The 12,588-nt window shown below is 36.4% G+C and overlaps 2 protein-coding genes across 2 annotated transcripts; one reads left to right on the forward strand and one right to left on the reverse strand.

Annotated features, from left to right (window-relative positions):
- Window positions 1-784: 784 nt before the first annotated feature.
- On the forward strand, window positions 785-3,685 carry LOC132051553 (actin-7-like). The gene is made up of 5 exons (XM_059442690.1): window positions 785-855; window positions 1,840-1,909; window positions 2,020-2,413; window positions 2,502-3,115; window positions 3,208-3,685. Exons 2-5 carry the CDS (start codon window positions 1,850-1,852, stop codon window positions 3,271-3,273), a joined length of 1,134 nt encoding a protein of 377 aa, XP_059298673.1. The 5' UTR covers window positions 785-855; window positions 1,840-1,849; the 3' UTR covers window positions 3,274-3,685.
- Window positions 3,686-11,422: 7,737 nt separating this feature from the next.
- On the reverse strand, window positions 11,423-12,004 carry LOC132053733 (uncharacterized mitochondrial protein AtMg00860-like). Its single transcript, XM_059445839.1, has 2 exons — window positions 11,972-12,004; window positions 11,423-11,857 (listed from the first exon to the last, which is right to left on the reverse strand). The coding sequence occupies exons 1-2, from the start codon at window positions 12,002-12,004 to the stop codon at window positions 11,423-11,425; spliced, it is 468 nt and encodes a 155-aa protein (XP_059301822.1).
- Window positions 12,005-12,588: the final 584 nt, after the last annotated feature.

Genomic DNA, 12,588 nt, shown 5'->3' on the forward strand with positions numbered 1-12,588 from the left:
GGATGACAAAAATGTACAAGTACAGGGGCTTCCCAGACTATTCTGCCAATATAAAACTTACAACAAACAATATTACAAAGAAAACGAGTCAATTTAAGAAAAGAAGTCAATTTTTTGTTTCGCAAAGCTATTCATTCCAATTAACAGAAATTAAACCAGTATTTGCACCACCACCTAATTAAATTGTCAAAATATAAACATTTTGCAGTCTGATTAAAGAAAATCACAATTGGCCTACAACTAATTTCAGCATGTTTGACTAAAGGTCTCATTGACAAAATCAAAAAAAGAATCCAATTTTGATAGTAGGGTATAAAAGTTACGCTTGTTTGATGTTTTTTAACCAGGTTAAATGGTATGAGATATGGGTTGGTTAGTTAAATGGGTTTGGGTTTGGATTGAGTTAAATGAGATTGATGAGTTATATAAATTTATTATTAAAGAAATAGAATTTATGTGACATGACATGCCAATTAGGAGAGAAAGAGGGTGTTGTGTGTCTAATATATTTTGAGAAAAGTAGTAAAAGGTGGGTGATATTTTAGTCTTAACAGAAATAAAGTGATATTAACAGGCAATTCTTAATACATGGGTGACGGAATTTACTCTGCATTTTTGTGCTCACACCTCTTTTAATTCAAATTCAAAATGCAGACCAGATAATATAATAATAATAATAATAAAAAAAGACAGCAAAAAGGAGATTATAAATTCAAAGGTCCTCCCTGTTCCTGTATATATATAGTTGTCTACTGTCTTAACGCGTTCAACAGACTGTAGAGAAAGAGAAAGCTAGCAAGCCGGCCTTCCTCATTTGCTTTTCAGATCCATCTCTCTTATACTCTTTCCTTTTGGGTAAGCTAATCTCTGCTTAATCAGATCTTGTTTTTTATAATCTGCTTGCTTAGTAGCTAAGAGAATCGAAGTTCTGCTTTGAGATCTATAATAGTAACTGCTCTAATTCCTCATGTTCTTTTGTTTACTTTTTGTTGTTGTTGTAGTTTGTTTTCCTGATTTGTCTAATAAGTGAGTATAAGGTTAGATTTAGGGGGTTGTATTTTGGCGGAATTTTCCAGATCTGTTGTTATATTCAAGTTGATCTGCTCTCAATTTTCCTAGATCTATTATTTTTTAGAGATAATGCTCAAAAATACTATCACTTTTTTGCGAGTTCCCTACCTGAACTATTTTGATAAATTTTTGATTAGAGATAATGGTCAAAAACATACCTGAAGTATCATTGAGTTTCCTACCTGGACTATTTTGATAAATAGTTGGTGATAGTTCAGGTAGGAAACACAGACAACTGATAGTTGAGGGGTGAAACTCGCAAAAAAGTGATACTTTAGGTGTGTTTGTGACCATTTTCTCTTATTTTTACTATTGAATTGTGATTGAAAGTTCAAAGCTACATTCTTGTTGTTGTATACTTGGACTATATCCATTGTTTGGCTTTAGGATCTCTGCATGCTCATTTTGGTTACTGGAAAATTTAACTGAACTGAGAATGAATATTGAACGTCGAGGAATCATTTTCTGCTGGTATAAGGAAAAAACAAACCTACTTTTTATGATGATAAGTGTGTAGTATTGTATTCAATTGTATTTGCCTTACGAGCTCTAAATTGTCCGGGGTTTAGACCATTTCATATCTCTAACTTGCAAGTGAACTGTCTATGACTAAAGACGTCTATGTTGAGTTTCCAATCAATCTGTATCGGGATGTCATTTTATGTGTTGATACCGTAATGTATATATTTTGTTAACACAAGTGTGAATTTTTGACAAGAAGCATTTAACTCATACCAAGAGTGCTCATTTGACTTTCTTTTATTTCAGTTGAATAAAAATGGCAGACGGCGAGGATATTCAGCCCCTTGTTTGTGACAATGGAACTGGAATGGTTAAGGTAGTCTTAGTTGACTATTGTTTTTACAGGACATACTCGTGATAGATAACAGTTCAATGTAAGTGAACTGCATATTCTTTTTTTATGAGTAATTTGTGTTTGAAATGTAGGCAGGATTTGCTGGTGATGATGCTCCTAGAGCAGTGTTTCCCAGCATTGTGGGTCGTCCCCGGCACACTGGTGTTATGGTTGGAATGGGACAGAAGGACGCCTATGTGGGTGATGAAGCTCAATCTAAGAGAGGTATCTTGACCTTGAAATACCCGATTGAGCATGGTATAGTGAGCAATTGGGATGATATGGAGAAGATATGGCATCATACTTTTTACAATGAGCTTCGAGTTGCTCCAGAGGAACACCCTGTTCTCCTGACTGAGGCACCCCTTAATCCTAAGGCCAATAGAGAGAAGATGACCCAGATTATGTTTGAGACATTTAACGTTCCAGCTATGTATGTTGCTATCCAGGCCGTGCTTTCGTTGTATGCTAGCGGTCGTACCACTGGTTCGTACTAGTCCTTCCATGATCCAACTTTCTGTGCCTGATGAAATAACTGTGTTCGAAGTTTGACTTAATAAATTGTTTTTGACAGGTATTGTGTTGGACTCTGGTGATGGTGTGAGTCACACTGTCCCTATCTATGAAGGTTATGCTTTACCGCATGCCATTCTTCGTTTGGATCTTGCTGGTCGTGACCTTACTGATAGCTTGATGAAGATCCTCACTGAGAGAGGTTACATGTTCACCACCACTGCTGAACGGGAAATTGTCCGTGATATGAAGGAAAAGCTTGCGTATGTGGCTCTTGACTACGAACAGGAACTTGAAACTGCTAGGAGCAGTTCCTCCATTGAAAAGAACTATGAATTGCCAGATGGACAGGTTATCACCATTGGTGCTGAGAGGTTCCGTTGCCCAGAAGTTCTCTTCCAACCATCAATGATCGGAATGGAAGCTGCGGGTATCCATGAGACTACCTATAACTCCATCATGAAATGTGATGTAGATATTAGGAAGGACCTCTATGGTAACATTGTTCTCAGTGGTGGCTCCACCATGTTCCCTGGTATTGCTGATAGGATGAGCAAGGAAATCACTGCTTTGGCTCCAAGTAGCATGAAGATTAAGGTTGTTGCACCACCTGAAAGAAAATACAGTGTCTGGATTGGAGGATCCATTCTTGCATCCCTCAGCACATTCCAGCAGGTGAGCTTTATTCTTCTTTGCATTGATTGTTCTCTATTACAAATTGCATTTACTAGTTAGACTGAATATGTGTTGTCTTTGTGCTTGATCAGATGTGGATCTCAAAGGGAGAGTATGATGAGTCTGGTCCTTCCATCGTCCACAGGAAGTGCTTCTAAGGTGCTGTTATATGTACTTAAAGTGCGAGTTTCCTGTTTGTTTTCCCGGTTTTGCTATTATGTCCCCAGTAAATTTGGTTTTGCTGGATGGAGAAGTTGATGGTGGGGCTTTGGATGCATGGTAACAAACAACGAATTGCCAGTATATCTCATGTTTCAATTTGATGTGGTTAATGTTGTCTACATACTTGTGAGGTGCCCCATGCATTGCCCTTTTCTGTCTGGTACCATTGCTTGGTCGAAGTCTCTTTTTTAGGTTGTTTGTAGTTGGAGGAGAGTGATTGTGATGTTTTTTCCTTGTCTTTTCTCTCATTTTCTCCTTTATCTGATTTCGCTCTTTTGTGGTTCTTTCTTTTTCTTGGAAACAATAATGTCAATATTTATTGAATGAGAAAATTCCTATATTATATCAGTTTGAGGAATCACTATTATTTGTGTGGATGCATGAAGTCAACTTTATATAGGCAATCTTTTGTATTCTATTGTTGCTGTGTAGGATGTGGAAGTGATATTCTCTTTATCTGTTTGGCATTTTGCAGCAAACGTTTTGAGGCTGTAAAATATTAATAGCAGATCACCCTTGGATGAGGAGTCTCCACATTGCCTGTTATAAATTTGTTTCTTTTCATAAATACACAGTATATATCTATTGAATCTGACCTTTTGTTTTAGGACAAACCTACTGTGGGATCGGAGGGATTTTTCAATTTTTTTTTTCCATGAGTTTATTGATGGTTAGTTTAACAGTTTAACTTAGTTTAAATGGCCTGTATGCCCTTGCGCTAAACTATTTTGATTATACAAGCAACGATAAGTTATATTGCAAGACAGAACGAAACCAAGACTTGATGCATCTTCTTTCCTTTTATCGAAGATAATGTAAATTTAGATACTAGGACACGTTAAGTAGGAAACTTGGTGGAATGTTTTAAGGATCTAAAAGGGGATGGCTTTGTAACGTGTGCTTAGGAGTGTGCCATTTGCTTGGGCAGCAAAACTTCAATTCTCCCAAATGTAGTTTTCAATTTTAATTGTTAAAAAACTTTGAATGCAAGATATTTCCTTTAAGTTGGATGGTTTCCAATATCGAATTATTTAAGTTATTGTGAGTTTGCATGGAGAAAAGAAGGCGGGTTGGATCTTTTTGATTATTAGAGAATACAAAGCAGAATAAGAAAGCACCTCTTCTTTTTCCTTTTTCTTCTTGCTGGTGTTTCTTACATCTTTGATTGCGAGGGTGTAGTCTCCTCTCTATACATACCATTCAGGTATTTAAACAACATATCAGGATTCGATACACTTATTACTATAACATAGGAAGTCTTCTCTTTGGGTGTGCTTGGTATGAAGGAAAACGTTTTTCATGAAAAAAAGTTTTCTAGGAAAGTTGGTGGTGTTTTACTTATTTTCTTTTGTTCGGTACATAAGCAAAATATATTATCAAAAATGTATTTGTACATAATCTAGATAAATATTAGTATGAAATTTCGGGGTTGGGTGTAGGGGTGTGGGGTGGTGGGGATAGAGGGGCTACAAGCAATGAAGATGAGTTGTGTAGGGTGGGAAGGGCACAATCAGTGTGGAAAGTCATTTGTGGAACTTGTTTCGAGTAGGAAAGTATTTTTCCTCATTTTTAGGAACTGATTTTTCAAAAATTTTGACTAAGAAACATGGAAAAAATTTAAGAACACTCCTTCATACCGAACACACCCTCAGGCTCTTAATTTTTCCCTTGAACGTGCATACCACAACTCAAAAGTGGAAGAAAAACAAAAGACAAAAATATACAAGGAATATATAATCCGTATCTCTTTATCACTTTGTCACACGTGGTCTGTCAAACTAAGGAATAATGTCACGATCCAATGTGGTTAAACAGCGATGACACTTAAATTTCAGCCTGCTAAGCGAATCCGATAGCGGAAGATTCTAATTTAATTATATAAGGACATGAATAAATTCGAAACAAATATTATTGTTCTATCCGTTCAGAGTACTTATTTTCTAAGATAGTGATATCTATTCAATATTAGTCGCTCATGACCTGTATCACTAGGATTTTTTTTTTGGCGCTAGAAGGCTGTATCACTATTTCTCGGGGATATTTTAGTCTTTACGCATTATTACGACTTTACACTTTTGCCTTTACATTATAAGATAGGGAAGGGAGTTAACAGTGCTATGAACTAGACCAAGCAACTCATCACTGAATCTCCGAGCAACTCCTAATCCCCTCTCGAACTCCACTAGTGGAGGGATAAAATTCTGCACGAAAAATGTCGCTAGTGTACTTTGAGTACATCAACATGTATTCAGTAAGTATCATTAGTCATCCCAGCAAGGTAGTGGCGAGGATTGGACTGAAATAATCACCCAAACCACTTGTACAAAGAATATAAAATTGTAAAAACCCAACCCCTCGTTTTGAACAATTACGTCCACACTGTAGAAGTGGGTTTACAAGTGGACAATGGCCTTCTTTTCCCTCTGCCTGTCCACATTCCTTTTATCTCTGTTATGTCTACACTAGCTTTTACTGTGTTTTGCAAACAAACAGTAGTAAATATAGGAAAGTAGACATTGCAATTTTTAGCTCTCCCATAGTAAAGAATGAAGCTTTATCCTCCAAAAGAACAAAAAGGGGATGTAACCTGAGTTGCACTAATGGGTTGAATGCCAGCTTAATTGGTGAGCTCCACGCTCTATTGAAATCAAGAGTTCAAATACCATTAGTGACGTAGTATTAGTGTTGTAGCATTTCTTTCCCTTATTCCCTCCCTCTCCGGATGTAATAAAAAAAAAATTTCTTCAAAAAAGTAAAAACTAATTAAGAATGTAATAATTTTTTTTTGAAGTACAAACCAATTACATTGTAATCTTTTTTAAAGAAATATGTGCATACATATCTTAGTGTTTTGTAGATTCAATCTAACTCTTCCATTTTCTCTAAGTTTAGCTTTACCATTTTACGAACTTATTATCATAATTTAATGTCATAAACTATTTGTCATTGTCTCTTATATTTTATATTCTTAGAATCTACCACAAATTAAAAGTTTATCCTAATGCAACTGATATAATAATCTATCATTGTAATCACAAATTTGGTTGTGATTAGGGCAAGTAATCACATAGCTTGGTATACTTGATCTTGAAATATTAAACTATCTACTTGTCATTTAAATATTTATGTCATTTCAATATTTACTATTGTGCGCATACTCATTTTTTTTTTATATACAAATCATTAAGTTACAAAAGTTCTAACTTTCAAATAAATATGTTGCATTGTTTCTAAAGTATTAAGTTTGTATGTTATTTTATTTTTAAATTGAAATTTGTAAATAATTTAAAAGTAAATCAATTTTTCGTTTGCTCTAGAAATTTATCAAATTATGACCTAAAAATAAAATCTGATAAGCAAATGCTCTTAGCACTTTCTTAATCTTATTTTACATGATTGAGATATTGGGTACAATATAATACTACAATTTTCTTCATTATAGTTCATTGTTGGATTTATGTGACAAATAATTAATAGTTAATTATATGTTAAGTTAATAAACTGAAATAAGTCTCTATTGAATTCTCTATTAAATCTAAGGGAATGTATTTCACAAAATTTAACCAGAAAGAGAGTAGTGTATAGTATTGCATAATAAATTTTTCTTATTTACCGAAAGTACCAAAAACGGCAAGAACGATGTCTTTTTCTTTTTTGTTAGTGATGACCATAAAAATTCCAAGTAATTAAATGTTAAGTTATAATGTGGTAGATTATATCGTATAAGATATTTCTAACGTTGTGTTGTTATTTTTATTAGCAAGCGGAGAATAAATTTCATATACGATATAATCTACTACATTATAACTTAACATTTAATTATATCGTATAAGATTTTCCATCAATGTGACTTAATTATGTTTTCTAATACAAAAATAGCAAAATTTTATCCTCACTAACACAAAAATCACATATGCCGAAAATTAACTTTCGATGGGTAATACTTTTTTTACTTTTTTTTTAATTATTTTTAATCTAATAAATACAAATTCATTTGAAAAGAACCGACCCGACCTAACCCAATCCAAAATCATCTGCAAGAAGTAAAATATTAAGAAAACAAAATTGACTCTTCCCTCAAATATACGTCTCTTTTCTCAGGGGGCGCTCAAGCCAAATAATCCATCCTCCTTTATCACTGGGCCTCACAACCTAAAAAGATGGCTCCCCTGAAGAAATTCTAGATTAACAGAGATGTTTGAGCTCTTAAATTCTTATTCAATGGACCATATGTTCTGCAATAGTGTATTTATATACACTGCCAACAGAGTCATTCTAGCTAATATTTAGCTATCTTATCTCTATCTCCTAGTGATTGTATATATCACAAACATACCTATATCTTGTCACATATCTCTTAGAAGCTTATCCCATACTAAGGCTGTCACAGATCACAAACATACCTATATCGTGTCACATATCTCTTAGAAGCTTATCACATACTAAGGCTGTCACAGGCGGCTGATACATATACACATTATATTTACATAGCTTAGAGGAGTCCTAGGTTACACCTAAGTCCATGTGACGTGGTTGTCTGACATCCCCTTCAAGCTAGAGTGTGGCAGCGGCAAAACTCCTAGCTTGGCTCGTAAAGTACGAAACTGTGTCTTAGACAAAGGCTTGGTAAATATATCTGCAAGCTGGTGCAACGAGGGAATGAACTTGGTGGTAATAGCTCCTTGAACAACCTTTTCTCGCACAAAATGAGAATCATGTTGAACATATTTCATGCGAGCATGAAGCACATGATTCACCGTGAGATGTAATGCAGTCAAGTTATCCGTGAAGAGCACTGGTGGCCGGGCGAGGTAAGGACACACCAATATCCTTCAAATATATGTAATCCACCTGAGTTCTGCAGCGAATGACGCCAATGATCGGTATTCTGCCTCCGTACTCGACTTGGCTACTGTATGTTGCTTCTTTGATGCCCAAGAGCACAGGTAGCTCCTAGGAAGACACATAAACCAGTTGCAGAACGCCTTGTAAGGGGACACCCAGCCCAATCCGAATCGGGAAATCCCACAAGATGAAGAGACGACTTGGCCATGATGCATAACCCAAGCTGAGAAGCCCCTGATATATAGCGCAGGATGCGCTTGGCACCCGACCAATGATTCAGCTGGATTCTTCATGAATTGACATAGAAGATGTATGATATGGAAAATTTCGGGTCAGTTTAAAGTTAAGTACTGTAAGGCGCCAAGAACACTTCGGAATTCAGTTGCATCAACATTGGAATCAGTATATGTGTGGAGATCATGCTTCTGGGAGATTGGGGTTTGAAGAGCTCTTGCACACAACATCTTTGTGCGATGAAGAATCTCAGAGGAATAAACCATCCTTGAAATGTGATAACGTCCAAATCCACTCCTCAAAGAGAAATGTACACGGTCGTATGCAATATAATTTATCCAACTATGAGTCAGGGTCGAATCCCACAGAGAACAATATAAAGGCGATTATGAAAGTTAAGGATTTATCACTAACTACGCTAAGCCAAACACTTTATTAATATTTGATTTTTGATTTAAAGACTAACAAAGATAAAACTAACTAGAAAGCAAGTAAAATGATCAATGGCCACAAGGATGGATAGAAGGAACTCTCAAGTAATGATCCAATATATTTTACGATTTCACATACGAGCGAGTTTATTTTAATAGATAATGGTTTCTAAAATCTCATTGAAAGTCTTCCAACCAAATCAATGAATTTCACTCTAAACTTTTCCAAGCTCTAGAGTGTGATATTAAACATTACCAATTAAATCTCAAGTTAACTTTTCTATTCCTAACTCAAGTTATTAGATGAGTTTAAAGCCCCAAATCCTTGTTAATTAATCTTTCCCAACATCAATTTCCTCTTCCGAGCTCAAATCGAAGTAAATGGGTGAGTCCTAGGGTTAGCTAATCCCTTAAGAAACATTAAAGAACAAGATCAATTAAAGAAACAAAGACCCACTTCATTAGAGATAAAAATCATTCAATACATAAGCATAACAAGAGTTTCAATCCAAAACTTTAACAACATATATTTCCATAAACAAGTTTTGATACTGAATTGCAGGAACGATATGTAAGTTCAAGGATTCAGTTAGCTATTCTAGGAAATTTACAGAGAAGTTCGAAGAGATAACCTAATTTGATGAAAAAAGAGAAATGAATTGAATAGAGAATCTGTGATATAACTCAAGAGTAAATGTGTTTATTCATATCTGTAAATGAAAGCAATACAAGATCTTATATTGAATACAAAGAATGGAAGTGAATGGAGTCACTTCTGTTACTAACTAACTTCTAACAAACTTTCTCGCCAAAAGCTGTAACTAACTATCTGAACTGTAACTAACTAATTGACTCTATCAACTAATTGTTTCTGCTGATGTGGCATTTTCAATGTGTTTCCATTAATCTGCTATCAGTACTCCCTCCTTAAAGAGATCCTTGACCTCAAGGATCAAAATTAGGAAACCTTGTCTGAAGCACTTTGAAATATTTCCAAGTAGCAGCATCTGCTGATAATCCTTTTCATTTCACCAAGGCTTGAGCAACTGCTTTATTTTCTCTTTCACCATCCTTCTCTACAAGATAGATTCAGGATCTGGGCAATGTGGACTAGCAACATCAGTAGTGGGAGGATAGGAAATCTGAGAAGGAACCTCATAACATTTTTTCAAAAGTGACACATGGACAGTAGGATGGGTTTTCACAGACTCGGGAAATAGTAATGTGTATGCCACAGGGCCGACCTTCTTAACAATTTGAAAAGGGCCATAAAATTTAGAAGCAAGTTTGTGATGAGGTTGATCTGAAATTCTAACTTATTTGTAAGGTTGAACCTTAAAATAGACCCAATCACCAACAAAAAAATTTCTGTCACTTCTGTGATGATAAGCCTGCTGTTTCATCCTTAATTGTGCTCTCATCAAATGATGCCTCATCAATTGTAACTTTATCTCTCTATTGATGAGAGTGTTATCCACTTCTGAAGAAACAAACTCCCCACGAAGATAAGGCAAATGTAGAGGAGGGGCTCTATTATATATGGCCTTAAAAGGTATAGTATCAATGGATGAGTGGGGGCAAGTGTTGTACCAGTATTCAGCCATAGGGAGACAATCATACCATCCTTTAGCATCTTCAGCACAAAAACATCTGAGATAAGTTTCTAAGCATCTATTAAGGACTTCAGTTTGACCATCACTTTGAGGATGATAAGCTGAAGACATATTCAACTGAACACCTTATAAAGAAAATAACTCTTGCCAAAATATGCTGAGAAAAACAGCATCTCTATCACTTGTAATATTGTCTGGTAACCCATGCAATCTGACTATTACATCCATAAAAACTTTGGCTACTGACTGAGCTGTATAAGGGTGCTTAAGAGGAATAAAATGGCCATATTTACTCAGTCTGTCAACAACAACTAAAATTACCTCATATCCATGTGACTTGGGTAAACCATCAATAAAATCCATGCTGATTTGAGACCAAACAACTTCAAGACTGGGTAGGGGTTGTAACAGACCTGGATAGGCTGCTAGATCAAACTTGTTTTTCTGACACATATCACATTTCTGCACAAAAGTGTTGACATCAGCTCTCAATCCCTTCCAGTAGAACAGTGATAATAACCTCTTCAAGGTTGCATCAACCCCAGAGTGACCCCTTTGTGAGTAGCATGCCATAATGAAATGATATCCTGCCTTAGTTGTGCAATATTGCCTACAACTAATTTTCCTTTCCTCCTAAGTTTATGTTGGTGCCAAGTGAACTGAGAGCTGGTAGTTGGATCAGATTGTAAGTGTTCAATCAACCTCTTCAAATCTAGATCAGTTGTCCAGCTATCTTCTATATCCTGAAGCAATTCAGAGCTAGTACCAGTAATAACCAAGGTTAACAGTTCAGCACCAGCTACCCTGGAAAGTGCATCAACTGCAGCATTTTCAGATCCTTTGTTATACTCAATTGTATAATCAAAAGGCATAAGCTTGGTTAACCACATCAACTAGAATTGGTGTGTAATTTTTGCTCCATTAAGACCAGTCCTGAAAATGAATCTTTGGCCTAGTAAGTACTAAGACCATTTAGAAACTGCATGAACCACATCAAGAAACTCTCTATCGTAAACAGACATGGAAGCATGTCTGGGTGACAATGCTTTGCTTATAAATGCAATAGGGTGTCCTTGTTGCATCAAGACAGCTCCTATGCTAAAACCACTAGCATTAGTTTCTACTACAAAAGTTTTGCTAACATCAGGTAAGGCTAAAACAGGAGCCTTAGTTAAGGCTATCTTCAGTGCTTCAAAAGCATCAGTAGCAGCTGATGACCATTTGAAACTATCCTTCTTTAGAAGATCAGTTAAGGGCTTACTGATAATGCCAAACTCTTGTATAAATCTCCTGTAGTATCCAGCTAAACCAATGAACCCCCTCAACTGCTTAATAGTGTTTGGCAATGGCCAATTTTGAACAACAAGAATTTTATGAGGATATGTGGTGTAACGACCCTTCCGGTCATTATGAAAAATGTAGGATCACCCTACTAAATAGAACCTTTTCAAGGGTAGAACGAGCCAGTAGAAAATCGATTTTGTAAGCTTAAGAGCTGAAACTTGACTTACTTGTGATTGTTGTTTAATTTTGATTGAGTCCATCGGGAGGTGACGCAGGAAATAAGAACTCCGTTGGGAATTCCGAGGCCATGGGTGGATTCGTATGATGTTTTTATGTCAATATGCATGTTTTGGTCGTGTTTGTGGGGCCTCAGATGAAATGTTGAGTGAAAGGGGGGGAAATTGGAAAAAAAGTCGAGCTCACTGCCCAGATGGCACCGCTGTGGCGGTGGGAGTAGCGCTGCAGCGGTGGGTGGACCGCTGCCAGAGGCCAGCCATTTTCTAGGTGGCCGCTGTGATGGGTGATTGCCCGCTACGGTGATACCGCCATAGCGGTGAGCGGATTCCCTTGGTCTACTATAGCGGTCACTTGGCGACTATAGCGGGACCGCTGCAGCGGTGGACGAAAAATAGTAGCCCAGTTTTAAACACTTAGTCTCACATTCTTTATTCATAAAACACCAACACAGTTCCCCACAAGCACCTAGGGTGAAATTCCAAGCTAGGGTAAGAAAACTCTTGAGAGGTAAGTCTCATCTATCCCTTTCTATAATTCCGTATCATCTTCATGATTATCATCCTTTTTATGGGTCTTCCATGGTGGAATTGGTAGTAACAACCCTAGA

The sequence above is a fragment of the Lycium ferocissimum genome, chromosome 4 (assembly GCF_029784015.1).
Source record: "Lycium ferocissimum isolate CSIRO_LF1 chromosome 4, AGI_CSIRO_Lferr_CH_V1, whole genome shotgun sequence".
In the NCBI taxonomy this organism is placed as follows: Eukaryota; Viridiplantae; Streptophyta; class Magnoliopsida; order Solanales; family Solanaceae; genus Lycium; species Lycium ferocissimum.

What these genes read in the sequence shown, in the direction of transcription:
- LOC132051553 (XM_059442690.1), top strand. Translation starts at nt 1,850, where the DNA reads ATGGCAGACGGCGAGGATATTCAGCCCCTTGTTTGTGACAATGGAACT. An exon ending in ATGGAACTGGAATGGTTAAG is followed by an intron (nt 1,910 to 2,019) that starts GTAGTCTTAGTT and finishes TTTGAAATGTAG; the next exon opens with GCAGGATTTGCTGGTGATGA. An exon ending in CCCTCAGCACATTCCAGCAG is followed by an intron (nt 3,116 to 3,207) that starts GTGAGCTTTATT and finishes GTGCTTGATCAG; the next exon opens with ATGTGGATCTCAAAGGGAGA.
- LOC132053733 (XM_059445839.1), bottom strand. Translation starts at nt 12,004, where the DNA reads ATGGACTCAATCAAAATTAAACAACAATCACAA. An exon ending in AAATTAAACAACAATCACAA is followed by an intron (nt 11,858 to 11,971) that starts GTAAGTCAAGTT and finishes AATGACCGGAAG; the next exon opens with GGTCGTTACACCACATATCC.